General features: G+C 44.8%; 2 protein-coding genes across 2 annotated transcripts; both read left to right on the top strand.

Moving 5' to 3' along the window:
* The first annotated feature begins 2722 nt into the window (after window positions 1-2722).
* Window positions 2723-9249, top strand: LOC106581482 (extracellular calcium-sensing receptor). Its single transcript, XM_014163556.3, has 6 exons — window positions 2723-2947; window positions 3210-3498; window positions 3581-4405; window positions 4829-5056; window positions 5306-5429; window positions 5871-9249. Exons 1-6 carry the CDS (start codon window positions 2736-2738, stop codon window positions 6779-6781), a joined length of 2589 nt encoding a protein of 862 aa, XP_014019031.3. The 5' UTR covers window positions 2723-2735; the 3' UTR covers window positions 6782-9249.
* A 733-nt stretch (window positions 9250-9982) lies between these two features.
* Window positions 9983-16691, top strand: LOC106581483 (extracellular calcium-sensing receptor). Its single transcript, XM_014163557.3, has 7 exons — window positions 9983-10566; window positions 10783-11071; window positions 11154-11978; window positions 12531-12758; window positions 12984-13107; window positions 13561-16462; window positions 16620-16691. Exons 1-6 carry the CDS (start codon window positions 10355-10357, stop codon window positions 14469-14471), a joined length of 2589 nt encoding a protein of 862 aa, XP_014019032.3. The 5' UTR covers window positions 9983-10354; the 3' UTR covers window positions 14472-16462; window positions 16620-16691.
* Window positions 16692-18098: the final 1407 nt, after the last annotated feature.

Raw genomic sequence — 18098 nt, 5'->3', positions numbered from 1 at the left:
TCCAGAACGTGTTTCCACTGCTCCAGTCCAATGGAGGTGAGCTTTACACCCCTCCAGAACGTGTTTCCACTGCTCCAGTCCAATGGAGGTGAGCTTTACACCCCTCCAGAACGTGTTTCCACTGCTCCAGTCCAATGGAGGTGAGCTTTACACCACTCCAGAACGTGTTTCCACTGCTCCAATCCAATGGCAGTGAGCTTTACACCACTCCAGCTGACACTTGGCATTCCACATGGTGAACTTAGGCTTGTGTGAAACTGCTCAGCCATAGAAACCCATTTCATGAAGCTCCCGACGAACAGTTATTGTGCTGACGTTGCTTCCAAAGGCAGTTTGGAACTAGGTAGTGAGTGTTGCAACCGAGGACAGATGATTTTTACGCGCTACGCTCTTCAGCACTGGGCGGTACCTTTCTGTGAGCTTGTGTGGCCTAACACTTCGTGGCTGAGCTGTTGTTTCTCCTTGATGTTTCCACTTCACAATAATAGCATTTAAAGTTGACTGGGGCAGATCTAGCAGGGTAAAGATTTGACGAACTGACTTGTTGGAAAGGTGGTATCCTGTGACGGTGCCACGTTGAAAGTCACTGAGCTCGTCAGTAAAGCCATTCTACAGCCAATGTCTGTCTATGGAGATTGTATGTCTTTTATACACCTATCAGCAACGGGTGTGGCTGAAATAGCCGAATCCAGTCATTTGAAGGGCTGTCCACATATTTTTTATATATATAGTGTACATCACAGAAAACTGAAGTATAACAAAACTGTTTGACATAGAAACACTGGATTTTATTAATTATGAAATTATGAAAAATATTTGTAACATTCCACCCATGAGGCCAAAGAGGGTGATTTGGCCATTGACTGCAGGAAAGGGCTACCCCTAATTTGCTCCATGGGCACCGTACTACCATGGCTGGCCCTGTAAAACAACACCTTTCACCACACCTATTTGGTGTATGTGACAATAAAACATCCTTTCCATCCTTAATGTGTGGCTCAATATTGCAATTGAAAACATTTATGTAACAAACCCTGCTGAAGTAAAACCTGTAACATTTAGAGTAAACCATGTCTACTCTCTGTCCCCTAAAGATAAGTGTGTCAGTGTGCAGTGGGAAGAGGCTGTACATAATGGAAAGCCCGTATGCTGTTATGACTGTGTCCCATGTGCAGAGGGAAAGATTAGCAATCCAACAGGTACCACAAACCCAACAACCAACCTACACAGAACTAAAATTGCTCTCTGTGTGTCCTAATCCAGTTTTTTTCAGGATTCTATTCCTGGTTAATGTAATGTCTAGATTATGACATCATGTCTTCTACTTCTACTACTAATCATAGTAATCATGATTTCCGATTGAGCTGATAAATAAAGTGTTTACCATGAACGCAGTCTCTGCGAACACAGGAATATTGCCCTTAAATATCAATTGCTTTATAAACAGAACTTCCACGATATTTCTGCAATACAGATTGAATCCAGCCCTACGAATTCTAGCTTTAAGAGTCAAATAAAGTAACATGGTTGACCGTAACAGGAATGATGACTTCATCGTAAATCAGCCATGAGAGTCCTTCTGACAGGGGGAATGGAAGCTTATATTGTACAACAGGGAGGGGCAATTGAATGCAAACTTCACAAAATAAATGCAATTGTTAGAACATTTATAGCCTATCTATCTATGGGTAATAGGGTCGATGTGTAATGATTGACCCACTCAGTATTCCACCACAAAACACCAGAAAATGGCAAAAAAACTATAGTTTCCACATATTAAAACTAGAGTCCAGTTCATGTAACAGGGTTGACCTTACAATGAGGAAGTTTTCTTTTTCATTAAAATAATAATTCACTAATCACATGAAATAAATAATAGTAATCAACAAAATAACAGGGGCTTTAAAATGATGGCGAAAACTTGGAGACATTTTGGGGTTAAGTTGGTTGAAATCTTCTGAGAAGCCACAGTGTGCACAGAGGGACGTGTGAAAATGCTGAATTTTTACACTTAAACAAGTCTTACACATATATAAAAAATATATATTTTCATTTAATACAACAGGCTTTTCAAATGTGATATTAGTGCTCAATTTCTACTTAAAATATTAAAGGGATGCAAAAGGGGCTCATTTCGTGGAACGACCCTACTGCTCATCAGAGACACAACCTAAATTAAACTAGTAAGACAACATCAGACATATTTCAGTTTTAAGTTTGTTAGGAATGTCCCCCATATCCCATAAAAACTTGTGAGCAAGGTGTATGAACATCTGTTTTCTAATAAGATTCGGTGATTAGGGTGTACACTGAGAGATTACATCTGGAGGCTAAGGTTTAGGGAAACATGCAGAGTTGAGAGGGAAGCACAACTAAACACACAAAGGACTTGAATCTGACACCTTCATCCACCTGTATATGCTGGCATTAGTGGTACTCAAATACACACAACCTGTATTCATTATCACTCACTAGGAAAATGTGTATAACAACATTTGTCAAACTTAAATAGGCAGGAGTTTGAATATATAATACAGGGTATTTGTTATAAAACAGCTGTGTTGTGTATTTTGGCAGTAGCACAGCCAAAACACAGCCCTTATGACCTCATCCTTCTCTGATTTGCTTAGAAGAAAGCGTCACAGTCTCCAGCATGTATTAAACACAGACATTTTAGGGGGTGGAGGTCAGGTCTTCCCTGACTCAGTTAGGACGCCTCTTACAGAGTGTGTGTGATGCAGCTGCTTTGGGTGGTAGTGATGGGGTTGTTAGGAGCCTTTGGGGCAGAGGGAGAGGAGGCTCTCTGTCAGATACTGGGGAGCCCAGAGTTCCCTATGCTGTCCAAGAAAGGAGACGTGACTATCGGAGGAGCATTCACCATCCACACCAAAATCTCAGTGCCCCCGCTCTCTTTCACAGACACACCACCTCCTCTCACCTGCTCCAGGTAAGCTCCTCTTCACAGACACACCACCTCCTCCACCTGCTCCAGGTAAGCTCTTTCACAGTCACACAGTCTCTCTGATAGATTTATGTGTCATTGACGTGACAAAAATAATTTTGACAAATGGAAAAGAAGATTGGAATCATAAGATTCAAAGAAGAACTAAACCTGACAATGAAATCAGACCATGGTCACTTCTGCAGTTTCACATCTTCTACCAGACAAACCTAATACAATGGTATTTTTTCCCCTTTTGTTTCCGCAGCATGAACCTCATAGATTTTCATTTAGCTCAGACCATGATCTTCGCCATCGAAGAGATCAATAACAGCAGTTCTCTGCTCCCCAACATCTCTATTGGCTACAGGATATATGATAGTTGTGGCTCGACTCTGTCCTCCATGCGTGCGGTTATGGCTCTGATGAACGGTCAGGAGAGGACGGTGGGAAAGACCTGCTCTGGCCAATCAGCAGTCCACGCCATCATCGGTGCCTCTGATTCTTCCTCCACTATTGTGATGTCACGATCCACAGGAGCTTTTCAAATACCAGTGGTAATGAATTCACACATACAGTTGAACAATACTGGCTGATGAAAAATGATTACTATTGTCTTATTCCTCCTGTTCTATCTAGATCAGTTACTTCGCCACCTGTGCATGTCTGAGTAACAGAAAGGAGTTCCCCTCCTTCTTCAGAACCATCCCCAGTGACTTCTACCAGAGTAGAGCCCTGGCCCAACTGGTCAAATACTTTGGTTGGACCTGGGTGGGGGCTGTTAGGAGTGACAACGCCTACGGCAACAACGGCATGGCGACCTTCGTGGAGGCTGCAGGTCTTGAGGGTGTGTGTATAGAGTACTCTGAGGCTATCTTATGGAACAACCCCAGGGAGCAGATAGCCAGGGTGGTTGAGGTGATCAGCAGGGCCAGCTCCAAGGTTGTTGTGGCCTTTCTGTCCCAGTGGGAGATGGATGTTCTGCTGGAGGAGGCACTAGCCCAGAACCTGACCGGGCTGCAGTGGGTGGGCAGTGAGTCCTGGATAACTATTGATCGCCTGGCCACTAGGAGGAGCTCTGCTGTCCTCGGCGGCACTCTGGGATTCACCCTCAGTAAGTCTAAGATCCCAGGCCTCAGAGAGTTCCTTCTCCGGGTCGGTCCAGCCCAGGATCCAAACAACACCCTGCTCAGAGAGTTCTGGGAGACCACGTTCAGTTGCAGGTTTTCCCCTCAGCAGGAGAAAGACGGTGGGCCTAGGCAGAGTCAGTGCTCTGGGTCTGAGAGATTGGAGGAAATCAGTAACCCCTTTACTGACACATCCGAGCTGAGATTCTCTAATAATGTGTATAAGGCAGTGTATGCTGTGGCCCACTCCATACACGACCTGCTGACCTGCAGGCACGGTGAAGGCCAAGGTGTAAATAGGAACTGTACACACAGAGACAGCATCGAGCCAGGACAGGTGAGCGGCTACCTCTATCGGCCACCAATAGTTCATTTTGTTCAACCGATTTGATAATTGACTGACAGGTTTTATGAAAATGTCAAATATTTACAATCACACAATGTTATTTCTAAAGTACTTGAATTCTACGCTCTTAGAAAAAAGGTGCTATCTAGAACCTAAAGGGATCTTCAGCTGTCCCCATAGGAGAACCCTTTGAGGAACCCTTTTTGGTTCCAAGTAGAACACTTTGGGTTCCAGGTAGAACCATTTTGGGTTCCAAATAAAACCTTTTCCATAGAGGGTTCTACATGGAACCCAAAGGGTTCTACCTGGAACCAAAAATGATTCTACCTTGAACCAAAAAGCATTCTCCTATGGGGACAGTGTTGTGTATGTATTTTACACTATAAGTACATGTTGATATTTTAACTTATGCAGGTGTTGAGATACCTGCGAGACGTAAACTTCCCCATGAAGTCTGGGGAGAGAGTTTATTTTGATGAGAACGGAGATCCCACAGCCATCTATGAGCTGGTGAACTGGCAGAGAGACCAGGCAGGAGAGACTGTGTTTGTCACCGTGGGGAATTACAATGCCTCTCTCCCTAATGGAGACCAGTTTGCCATGAATGGGATACAGATAGTATGGGCTGGCAATCCCTTAAAGGTACACAGTTACACAGAAAACACATGGTAGCAGTTAGAGGTACTTAAAAAAAATACAGATAATTACATTAAATATATTTTAATTGATGGGAGAAATCTGTTGACACATACTGTGAGAATTAATAAAATGATTGTGTAACCAATGGGTTCAATAATGTGAGTGAAGGATTAAAGAGAGAGAGAGAGAGAGAGAGAGAGAGAGAGAGAGAGAGAGAGACAGGGAGTGAGCAGGTGTTGTATTGTGTTTCAGAGGCCTCGGTCTGTGTGTAGTGACAGCTGCCTCCCAGGGTTCCGCCAAGCACAAATCAAAGGAATGCAAGTCTGCTGTTTTTCCTGTATCCCCTGTGCTGCTGGAGAGATCAGCAACCTAACAGGTGAGACAACTGATACCACCGCCGGCTCTATACTCTTAGAAAAAAGGGTTCCAAAATGGTTCTTCGGGTGTCCTCATAGGATATCCCTTTTTGGTTCCAAGAAGAACTCTTTTGTGTTCCATGTAGAACCCTCTATGGAAAAGGTTTTATATGGAACCCAAAATGGTTCTACCTGGAACCAAAAAGGGTTCTCCTATGGGGACCGTCGAAGAATCCCTTTAGGTTCTAGATTGCACATTTTTCTAAGAGTGTAGCCTTCTGGGAGCCCTAAGCAACATTTATTTTTGTTCTGGGACAACTAGTGGCCTCTGATGTCGCTCTGACTGATACTAACCAAATCCACTGACCAGAAAGATACATCAAATGTAGAATGTGTTAAATTCTAGAGTATAATACACGACTTGAATATAGATCAGATTGACTATAGCGTTTTCCTTGTAGATTCAACTAAATGCACACAGTGTTCCCTGGAATACTGGTCCAACGGAGACAAGAGTCGCTGTGTCCCAAAGATGGTGGAATTTCTCTCATTTGACGAAACCATGGGAATCCTCCTGGCTGCAATCTCATTGGTTGGAGCGTGTTTAACCACAGTGGTGTCATTGGTCTTCTTTTGCTTCAGAGAGACTCCGATCGTCAAGGCCAGCAACTCTGAGCTGAGCTTCCTGCTGCTCTTCTCCTTGACTCTGTGTTTTCTGTGTTCTCTTACTTTCATTGGCCGGCCCTCTGAGTGGTCCTGTATGCTGCGCCACACAGCGTTTGGGATCACCTTTGCTCTGTGTATGTCCTGTGTCCTGGCGAAGACCATAGCGGTGGTGATAGCTTTCCAGGCCACAATGCCAGGCAATACAGTTCCCCAGTGCTCTATTCCTCTCCAGAGAATCAGTGTGTTCAGCTGTACCCTCCTACAGGTGGTTATATGTGTTCTCTGGTTAGCTCTCGCCCCTTCAGTTCCATTCAAAAACACAGCCCATGCCACTGAAAAGGTCATTCTAGAGTGTGATGTAGGTTCAGCTGTTGGTTTCTGGGCTGTGTTGGGGTATATAGGACTCCTGGCTCTCTTGTGCTTTGTGCTGGCTTTTCTGGCTCGAAAGCTGCCTGATAACTTCAGTGAGGCCAAATTCATCACCTTCAGCATGCTCATATTCTGTGCAGTCTGGATCACCTTTATCCCAGCTTATGTCAGCTCTCCTGGGAAGTTCACTGTAGCTGTGGAGATATTTGCCATTTTGGCCTCCAGTTTTGGGTTGCTTTTCTGCATATTTGGTCCAAAGTGTTATATCATATTACTTAAACCAGAGAAAAATACAAAAAAACACATAATGGTGAAAAGTCATGCAAAATCACAATAATGTAATTTACGGAACGGGGACCAGGAGAAAAAAGTTTCAGTTTAATTCAGGGGGAGGTTTTAGTATTTTTTATATCTAGTCCAGAGGAGGGTCATGTCATTTGTAATTGTTGATATTTCAATATTTTTATTGTTTTAGAATGAGTTGCTTATTAGGCTATATATCCATATGTGCCTGATGCCGCCCCTCATCTCTGATTCTCCACACTGGGCGCAACATCAAGTGCGTCTATAGGCTGTTTAGTGTGGTCTCAATCAAATGATCCATACCGTCGGCTGTAGTCCTAGACTATACGAAGTGCATGCTCGGAGAAGCACAGTTATAGATTTTTATATAGAAGCACCGTGGCTATGAACAACTCCTTAGAAAGGCAGGATCCTAGTAAACCTAGAGAGGAACCAGGCTCTAAGGGGTGGCCAGTCCTCTTCTGGCTGTGCTGGATTGAGATTATAAGAGTACATGGCCATTAAGGCCAGATGGTTCTTCAAGATGTTGAAATGTTCATAGATGACCAGCAGGGTCAAATAATAATCAGTGGTTGTAGAGGGTGCAACAGGTCAGCACCTCAGGAGTAAATGTCAGATTGCTTTTCATAGCCGAGATTTCAGAGGTTGAGACAGCAGGTGCGGTAGAGAAAGAGAGAGAGAGAGAGTCCAAAACAACAGGTCCGGGACAAGGTAGAACGTCCGGTGAACAGGTTAGGGTTCCATATCCGCAGGCAGAACAGTTGAAACTGGAGCAGCAGCACGACCAGGTGGACTAGGGACAGCAGGAGTCATCAGGCCAGGTAGTCCTGAGCCATGGTCCAAGGGCTCAGGTCCTCCGGGAGGGGAGGGGAGAGAGAGAGAGAGAGAGAGAGAGAGAGAGAGAGAGAGAGAGAGAGAGAGAGAGAGAGAGAGAGAGAGAGAGAGAGAGAGAGAGATGGGAGAATTAGACACCAGATAAGACAGGAGAATTTCACCAGACAGGACAGACTGAACCTAGCCCCCCGGCACATAGACTATTGCAGCGTAGATACTAGAGGCTGAGACAGGCGGGGTGAGGGGAACACTGTGGCCCTGTCCTACGATACCCCTGGACAGGGCAAACTAGGCAGGATTTAACCCCACCCGCTTTGCCAAAGCACAGCCCCCACACCACGAGAGGGATAAGCTCCTATAGTATCACACACATCATTAACGGTAACATATAAAGGAGTCCAGATGGAGTGCTGTCAGGACCCTGACAAGTGAGACACCGCAGCTGGAAGACCTCCTGGTGATCACTCCGCTAACAGTCACAGCTAAGGCTGGGGAGCCTGTGTGGAGACCTTACGGATCAAAATAACTGTCACAGTTCTCAAAGGAGGGAGACATCAACTTAGGAGACATTTTCTCCTTTTACCAAAACCCAGTCAGTGTGAACCCAACTCTGCAGGTCAACCCAGGAAGCATCCAGTGTGAAGGGTAAGAAAAAACAAAAACATTATTAATTATGAAAAATATTTGTAACATTCCACCCATGAGGCCAAAGAGTGTGATTTGGCCGTTGACTGCAGGAAAGGGCTACCCCTAATTTGCTCCATGGGCACCGTACTACCATGGCTGGCCCTGTAAAACAACACCTTTCACCACACCTATTTGGTGTATGTGACAATTAAACATCCTTTCCATCCTTAATGTGTGGCTCAATATTGCAATTGAAAACATTTATGTAACAAACCCTGCTGAAGTAAAACCTGTAACATTTAGAGTAAACCATGTCTACTCTCTGTCCCCTAAAGATAAGTGTGTCAGTGTGCAGTGGGAAGAGGCTGTACATAATGGAAAGCCCGTATGCTGTTATGACTGTGTCCCATGTGCAGAGGGAAAGATTAGCAATCCAACAGGTACCACAAACCCAACAACCAACCTACACAGAACTAAAATTGCTCTCTGTGTGTCCTAATCCAGTTTTTTTCAGGATTCAATTCCTGGTTGATGTAATGTCTAGATTATGACATCATGTCTTCTACTTCTACTACTAATCATAGTAATCATGATTTCCGATTGAGCTGATAAATAAAGTGTTTACCATGAACGCAGTCTCCTTGAACACAGGAATATTGCCCTTAAATATCAATTGCTTTATAATACAGATCGTCCACGATACTTCTGCGATACAGATTGAATCCAGCCCTACGAATTCTAGCTTTAAGGGCAAAATAAAGTAACATGGTTGACCGTAACAGGAATGATGACTTCATCGTAAATCAGCCATGAGAGTCCTTCTGACAGGGGGAATGGAAGCTTATATTGTACAACAGGGAGGGGCAATTGAATGCAAACTTCACAAAATAAATGCAATTGTTAGAACATTTATAGCCTATCTATCTATGGGTAATAGGGTCGATGTGTAATGATTGACCCACTCAGTATTCCACCACAAAACACCAGAAAATGGCAAAAAAACTATAGTTTCCACATATTAAAACTAGAGTCCAGTTCATGTAACAGGGTTGACCTTACAATTACATTTTTAGTCATTTAGCAGACTCTCTTATCCAGAGAGACATACAGTAGTGAATGCATACATTTCTTTGTTTTCCGTACTGGTACCCCGTGGGAATCGAACACACAACCCTGGCATTGCAAACAACATGTTCTACCAACTGAGCCACACGGGACCAATGAGGAAGTTTTCTTTTTCATTAAAATAACAATTTACTAATCACCTGAAATAAATAATAGTAATCAACAAAATAACAGGGGCTTTAAAATGATGGTGAAAACTTGGAGACATTTTGGGGTTAAGTTGGTTGAAATCTTCTGAGAAGCCATAGTGTGCACAGAGGGACGTGTGAAAATGCTGAATTTTTACACTTTAACAAATCTTACACATATAAAAAAATATATATATTTTCATTTAATACAACAGGCTTTTGAAATGTGATATTGGTGCTCAATTTCTACTTAAAATATTAAAGGGATGCAAAAGGGGCTCATTTCGTGGAACGACCCTACTGCTCATCAGAGACACAACCTAAATTAAACTAGTAAGACAACATCAGACATATTTCAGTTTTAAGTTTGTTAGGAATGTCCCCCACATCCCATAAAAACCTGTGAGCAAGGTGTATGAACATCTGTTTTCTAATAAGGTTTGGTGATTAGGGTGTACACTGAGAGATTACATCTGGAGGCTAAGGTTTAGGGAAACATGCAGAGTTGAGAGGGAAGCACAACTAAACACACAAAGGACTTGAATCTGACACCTTCATCCACCTGTATATGCTGGCATTAGCGGTACTCAAATACACACAACCTGTATTCATTATTACTCACCAGGAAAATGTGTATAACAACATTGGTCAAACTTAAATATGCAGGAGTTTGAATATATAATACAGGGTATTTGTTATAAAACAGTTGTGTTGTGTATTTTGACACTAGCACAGCCAAAACACAGCCCTTATGACCTCATCCTTCTCTGATTTGCTTAGAAGAAAGCGTCACAGTCTCCAGCATGTATTAAACACAGACATTTTAGGGGGTGGAGGTCAGGTCTTCCCTGACTCAGTTAGGACGCCTCTTACAGAGTGTGTGAGAGAGTGTGATGCAGCTGCTGTGGGTGGTAGTGATGGGGGTGTTAGGAGCCTTTGGGGCAGAGGGAGAGGAGGCTCTCTGTCGGATACTGGGGAGCCCAGAGTTCCCTATGTTGTCCAAGGAAGGACACGTGACCATAGGAGGAGCCTTCACCATCCACACCGAAATCTCAGTGCCCCGGCACTCCTTCACAGACACACCACCTCCTCTCACCTGCTCCAGGTAAGCTCTTTCAAAGTCACCCAGTCTCTGTGATGGATATATGTGTCATTGACGTGACAATTTTTTTTTTTTAAATACAAAAGAAGATTGGAATCATAAGATTCAAAGAAGAACTAAACCTGACAATGAAATCAGACCATGGTCACTTCTGCAGTTTCAGATCTTCTACCAGGCGAAGCTAATGCAATGCTATTTTTTCCCCTTTTGTTTCCGCAGCATGAACCTCATAGATTTTCATTTAGCTCAGACCATGATCTTCGCCATCGAAGAGATCAATAACAGCAGTTCTCTGCTCCCCAACATCTCTATTGGCTACAGGATATATGATAGTTGTGGCTCAACACTGTCCTCCATGCGTGCGGTTATGGCTCTGATGAACGGTCAGGAGAGGACGGTGGGAAAGACCTGCTCTGGCCAATCAGCAGTCCACGCCATCATCGGTGCCTCTGATTCTTCTTCCACTATTGTGATGTCACGATCCACAGGAGCTTTTCAAATACCAGTGGTAATGAATTCACACATACAGTTGAACAATACTGGCTGATGAAAAATGATTACTATTGTCTTATTCCTCCTGTTCTATCTAGATCAGTCACTTAGCCACCTGTGCATGTCTGAGTAACAGAAAGGAGTTCCCCTCCTTCTTCAGAACCATCCCCAGTGACTTCTACCAGAGTAGAGCCCTGGCCCAACTGGTCAAATACTTTGGTTGGACCTGGGTGGGGGCTGTTAGAAGTGACAACGCCTACGGCAACAACGGCATGGCGACCTTCGTGGAGGCTGCAGGTCTTGAGGGTGTGTGTATAGAGTACTCTGAGGCTATCTTATGGAACAACCCCAGGGAGCAGATAGCCAGGGTGGTTGAGGTGATCAGCAGGGCCAGCTCCAAGGTTGTTGTGGCCTTTCTGTCCCAGTTGGAGATGGATATTCTGCTGGAGGAGGCACTGGCCCAGAACCTGACCGGGCTGCAGTGGGTGGGCAGTGAGTCCTGGATATCTATTGATCGCCTGGCCACCAGGAGGAACTCTGCTGTCCTCGGCGGCACTCTGGGATTCACCATCAGTAAGTCTAAGATCCCAGGCCTCAGAGAGTTCCTTCTCCAGGTTGGTCCAGCCCAGGATCCAAACAACACCCTGCTCAGAGAGTTCTGGGAGACCACGTTCAGTTGCAGGTTTTCCCCTCAGCAGGAGAAAGACGGTGGGCCTAGGCAGAGTCAGTGCTCTGGGTCTGAGAGATTGGAGGAAATCAGTAACCCCTTTACTGACACATCCGAGCTGAGATTCTCTAATAATGTGTATAAGGCAGTGTATGCTGTGGCCCACTCCATACATGACCTGCTGACCTGCAGGCACAGTGAAGGCCAAGGTGTAAATAGGAACTGTACACACAGAGACAGCATCGAGCCAGGACAGGTGAGCGGCCACCAATTGTTCATTTGGTTCAACTGATTTGATAATTGACTGACAGGTTTTATGAAAATGCCAAATATTTACAATCACACAATGTTATTTCTAAAGTACTTGAAGTAATCCTTCTAACCCCCCCCCCCCCTAACAGATTTAGATGCAATATTGTAAAGTGGTTGTTCCACTGGATATCATAAGGTGAATGCACCAATTTGTAAGTCGCTCTGGATAAGAGCGTCTGCTAAATGACTTAAATGTAAATTCTACACTCTTAGAAAAAAGGGGCTATCTAGAACGTAAATGGTTCTTCAGCTGTCCCCATAGGAGAACCCTTTGAGGAACCCTTTTTGGTTCCAAGTAAAACACTTTGCTTTCCAGGTAGAACCATTTTGGGTTCCATATAAAACCTTTTCCATACAGGGTTCTACATGGAACCCAAAGGGTTCTACCTGGAACCAAAAATGATTCTACCTTGAACCAAAAAGCATTCTCCTATGGGGACAGTGTTGTGTATGTATTTTACACTATAAGTACATGTTGATATTTTAACTTATGCAGGTGTTGAGATACCTGCGAGACGTAAACTTCCCCATGAAGTCTGGGGAGAGAGTTTATTTTGATGAGAACGGAGATCCCACAGCCATCTATGAGCTGGTGAACTGGCAGAGAGACCAGGCAGGAGAGACTGTGTTTGTCACCGTGGGGAATTACAATGCCTCTCTCCCTAATGGAGACCAGTTTGCCATGAATGGGATACAGATAGTATGGGCTGGCAATCCCTTAAAGGTACACAGTTACACAGAAAACACATGGTAGCAGTTAGAGGTACTTAAAAAAAATACAGATAATTACATTAAATATATTTTAATTGATGGGAGAAATCTGTTGACACATACTGTGAGAATTAATAAAATGATTGTGTAACCAATGGGTTCAATAATGTGAGTGAAGGATTAAAGAGAGAGAGAGAGAGAGAGACAGGGAGTGAGCAGGTGTTGTATTGTGTTTCAGAGGCCTCGGTCTGTGTGTAGTGACAGCTGCCTCCCAGGGTTCCGCCAAGCAGAGATCAAAGGAATGCCAGTCTGCTGTTTTTCCTGTATCCCCTGTGCTGCTGGAGAGATCAGCAACCTAACAGGTGAGACAACTGATACCACCGCCGGCTCTATACTCTTAGAAAAAAGGGTTCCAAAATGGTTCTTCGGGTGTCCTCATAGGATAACCCTTTTTGGTTCCAGGTAGAACTCTTTTGTGTTCCATGTAGAACCCTCTATGGAAAAGGTTTAATATGGTACCCAAAATTGTTCTACCTGGAACCAAAAAGGGTTCTTGAAAGGGTTCTCCTATGGGGACCGTCGAAGAATCCCTTTAGGTTCTAGATTGCACATTTTTCTAAGAGTGTAGCCTTCTGGGAGCCCTAAGCAACATTTATTTTTGTTCTGGGACAACTAGTGGCCTCTGATGTCGCTCTGACTGATACTAACCAAATCCACTGACCAGAAAGATACATCAAATGTAGAATGTGTTAAATTCTAGAGTATAATACACGACTTGAATATAGATCAGATTGACTATAGCGTTTTCCTTGTAGATTCAACTAAATGCACACAGTGTTCCCTGGAATACTGGTCCAACGGAGACAAGAGTCGCTGTGTCCCAAAGGTGGTGGAATTTCTCTCATTTGACGAAACCATGGGAATCCTCCTGGCTGCAATCTCATTGGTTGGAGCGTGTTTAACCACAGTGGTGTCATTGGTCTTCTTTTGCTTCAGAGAGACTCCGATCGTCAAGGCCAGCAACTCTGAGCTGAGCTTCCTGCTGCTCTTCTCCTTGACTCTGTGTTTTCTGTGTTCTCTTACTTTCATTGGCCGGCCCTCTGAGTGGTCCTGTATGCTGCGCCACACAGCGTTTGGGATCACCTTTGCTCTGTGTATGTCCTGTGTCCTGGCGAAGACCATAGCGGTGGTGATAGCTTTCCAGGCCACAATGCCAGGCAATACAGTTCCCCAGTGCTCTATTCCTCTCCAGAGAATCAGTGTGTTCAGCTGTACCCTCCTACAGGTGGTTATATGTGTTCTCTGGTTAGCTCTCGCCCCTTCAGTCCCATTCAAAAACACAGCCCATGCCACTGAAAAGGTCATTCTAGAGTGTGATGTAGGTTCAGCTGTTGGTTTCTGGGCTGTGTTGGGGTATATAGGACTCCTGGCTCTCTTGTGCTTTGTGCTGGCTTTTCTGGCTCGAAAGCTGCCTGATAACTTCAGTGAGGCCAAATTCATCACCTTCAGCATGCTCATATTCTGTGCAGTCTGGATCACCTTTATCCCAGCTTATGTCAGCTCTCCTGGGAAGTTCACTGTAGCTGTGGAGATATTTGCCATTTTGGCCTCCAGTTTTGGGTTGCTTTTCTGTATATTTGGTCCAAAGTGTTATATCATATTACTTAAACCAGAGAAAAATACAAAAAAACACATAATGGGGAAAAGTCATGCAAAATCACAATAATGTAAGTTACGGAACGGGGACCTGGAGGAAAAAGGTTTCAGTTTAATTCAGGGGGAGGTTTTAGTATTTTTTTATATCTAGTCCAGAGGAGGGTCATGTAATTTGTAATTGTTGACATTTCAATATTTTTATTGTTTTTGAATGAGTTGCTAATTAGGCTATATTTCCATGTGTGCCTGATGCCGCCCCTCATCTCTGATTCTCCGCACTGGGCGCAACATCAAGTGGGATTATAGGCTGTTTAGTGTGGTCTCAATCAAATGATCCATACCGTAGGCTGTAGTCCTAAGCTATACGAAGTGCATGCTCAGAGAAGCACAGTTATAGATTTTTATATAGAAGCACCGTGGCTATGAACAACTCCTTAGAAAGGCAGGATCCTAGTAAACCTAGAGAGGAACCAGGCTCTAAGGGGTGGCCAGTCCTCTTCTGGCTGTGCTGGATTGAGATTATAAGAGTACATGGCCATTAAGGCCAGATGGTTCTTCAAGATGTTGAAATGTTCATAGATGACCAGCAGGGTCAAATAATAATCGGTGGTTGTAGAGGGTGCAACAGGTCAGCACCTCAGGAGTAAATGTCAGATTGCTTTTCATAGCCGAGATTTCAGAGGTTGAGACAGCAGGTGCGTTAGAGAAAGAGAGTCCAAAACTGCAGTTCCGGGACACGGTAGAACGTCCGGTGAACAGGTTAGGGTTCCATAGCCGCAGGCAGAACAGTTGAAACTGGAGCAGCAGCACGACCAGGTGGACTAGGGACAGCCAGCAGTCATCAGGCCAGGTAGTCCTGAGCCATGGTCCAAGGGCTCAGGTCCTCCGGGAGGGGAGGGGAGAGAGAGCGAGAGAGAGCGAGAGAGAGAGAGAGAGAGAGAGAGAGAGAGAGAGAGAGAGAGAGAGAGAGAGAGATGGGAGAATTAGACACCAGATAAGACAGGAGAATTTCACCAGATAGGACAGACTGAACCTAGCCCCCCAGCACATAGACTATTGCAGCATAGATACTAGAGGCTGAGACAGGCGGGGTGAGGGGAACACTGTGGCCCTGTCCTACGATACCCCTGGACAGGGCAAACCAGGCAGGATTTAACCCCACCCGCTTTGCCAAAGCACAGCCCTCACACCACGAGAGGGATAAGCTCCTATAGTATCACACACATCATTAACGGTAACATATAAAGGAGTCCAGATGGAGTGCTGTCAGGACCCTGACAAGTGAGACACCGCAGCTGGAAGACCTCCTGGTGATCACTCCGCTAACAGTCACAGCTAAGGCTGGGGAGCCTGTGTGGAGACCTTACGGATCAAAATAACTGTCACAGTTCTCAAAGGAGGGAGACATCAACTTAGGAGACATTTTCTCCTTTCACCAAAACCCAGTGAGTGTGAACCCAACTCTGCAGGTCAACCCAGGAAGCATCCAGTGTGAAGGGTAAGAAAATGGTGAAAAACACTTAATGCGTTTATGTCTCTTTTTCACATATACAAACATGTATGATCACAGGGTAAGACTAATCATATTTTAAAAAAGTGTTGAAAACCATCTGTATCTGCCTGGGATTTCACTGCCTAAAACTGAAGTGACAGTACTAGATCTCCTCTTTGCAGGCTGGACCCAGGTGAGCTCCAGTACAACCAGAACATGATCTTTGCCATAGTGGAGATCAGTAACAGCTCTGAGCTGCTGCCAGGGCTGTCTCTGGGCTACAGGATCCTTTTAACTCGTGCATAACCCTCTGTGCGGGCGTCCCTGGCTCTGATAAACGGATATGAGGAGGGGCCACAGAGCTGGCATGCACCATGGAGCCCTTCCACATACCAGTCGTGAGTCAGGGAGTGTCTGGTATGGTGCGTACCATGGAGCCCTTCCACATACCAGTCGTGAGTCAGGGAGTGTCTGGCAAGGCTCGTACCATGGAGCCCTTCCACATACCAGTGGTGAGTCAGGGAGTGTCTGGCATGATGCGTACCATGGAGCCCTTCCACATACCAGTGGTGAGTCAGGGAGTGTCTGTCTGTATGCATTAATAAGAGAGAAATGCAGAGATGATACTATGTGAAAATACTGTCTTGCTTATGTGCTACTTTTAACAGAATGGCAACATTGGAGCAGTGTGTTAAAAAGAACTGTCTTGTTTTTTTTGTCTTCCAGCTCAGTCATTCAGCCAGCTGTGCTTGTCTGAGTAACAGAAGGCAATACCCTTCATTCTTCAGCACCATTTCTAGTGACCTCTACAAGAGCAGAGCCATGGCTCAGCTGGACAAACACTTTAGCTGGACTTGGGTGGGGGCCTTCAGAACCAACAGTGACTATGGTAACAAGGCCAAAAAATAACACCTTTAGCCTGAAACTCTGTGGCTGTCACACCCTGATCTGTTTCACCTGTCTTTGTGATTGTCTCCACCCACCTCCATGTGTCGCCCATCTTCCCCATTATCCCCTGTGTATTTATACCTGTGTTCTCTGTTTGTCTGTTGCCAGTTCGTCTTGTTTGTCAAGTCAACCAGTGATTTAGGTCTCAGCTCCTGCTTTTCCCAGTCTCTCTTTTTCTCGCCCTCCAGGTTCTGACCATTGCCTGTCCTTACTCTGATCCAGCCTGCCTGACCACTCTGCCTGCCCCTGACCCTGAGCCTGCCTGTCGACCTGTACCTTTGCCCCACCGCTGGTTTATTGACCTCTGCCTACCCTGACCCTGAGCCTGCCTGCCGTTAGGTACCGTTGCCCCACCTCTGGTTTACTGACCCCTGCCTGCTTGACCTGTCTATTGCCCCTGTTGGATTATTAAACCTTTGTTAATTCGGCGTGTCTGCATCTGGGTCTTACCTTCATACCTGAGAGTGGATTTACTAAGCCAACAAATAACATCTTTAGCCTGTGACACTGTGGCTTTACTAAACCAACAAATAATGTATGTAGCCTGTAACTCTGTGGCTTTACTAAGCCAACAAATAACGTATGTAGCCTGTAACACTGTGGCTTTACTAAACCAACAAATAACACCTTTAGTCTGTAAATCTGTGGCTATACTAAGCCAACAAATAATGTCTGTAGCCTGTAAATGTATGGCTTTACTAAGCCAACAAATAATGTCTTTAGCCTGTAACACTGTGGCTTTACTAAGATAATAAATAACACCTGTAGCCTGTAACACTGTGGCTTTACTAAGACAACAAATAACACCTGTAGCCTGTAACACTGTGGCGTTACTAAGCCAACAAATAACACCTGTAGTCTGTGACACTGTGGCTTTCCTAAACCAACAAATAACACCTGTAGCCTGTGACACTGTGGCTTTACTCAGCATGCTGAGAGGGTGTTATTGATGGCTAAGGCCTGGTCAGCATGGTGAGAGGGTGTTATTTGATGGGCAGGGGGACCCATTGGAGGTCTACGGCCTGGTCAACTGGCAGATGGATAACACAGAGTACATCTTGTTTGAGACCATTGGCTACTATGACGCTTCACAACCAGAGGGCCAACAGTTTGAGTGCTGTCTGGGCAGGCCATTGGCCTGAGGTAAGGACCTGTTAGGGAGATGGTCTGTGTGACTGTTCTGAATTGCTTTGTGTGACTGTGCTACTTTAGGCCAAGTCTATTTACAGTGAACGTTTTGTATTAAAGAATAATGTA

This window comes from Salmo salar, chromosome 20 (genome assembly GCF_965601325.2).
Source record: "Salmo salar chromosome 20, fSalSal1, whole genome shotgun sequence".
NCBI lineage: Eukaryota > Metazoa > Chordata > Actinopteri > Salmoniformes > Salmonidae > Salmo > Salmo salar.
The sequence above is the reverse complement of the archived record's forward strand: the minus strand, read 5'-3'. Positions and strand labels throughout refer to the sequence as shown.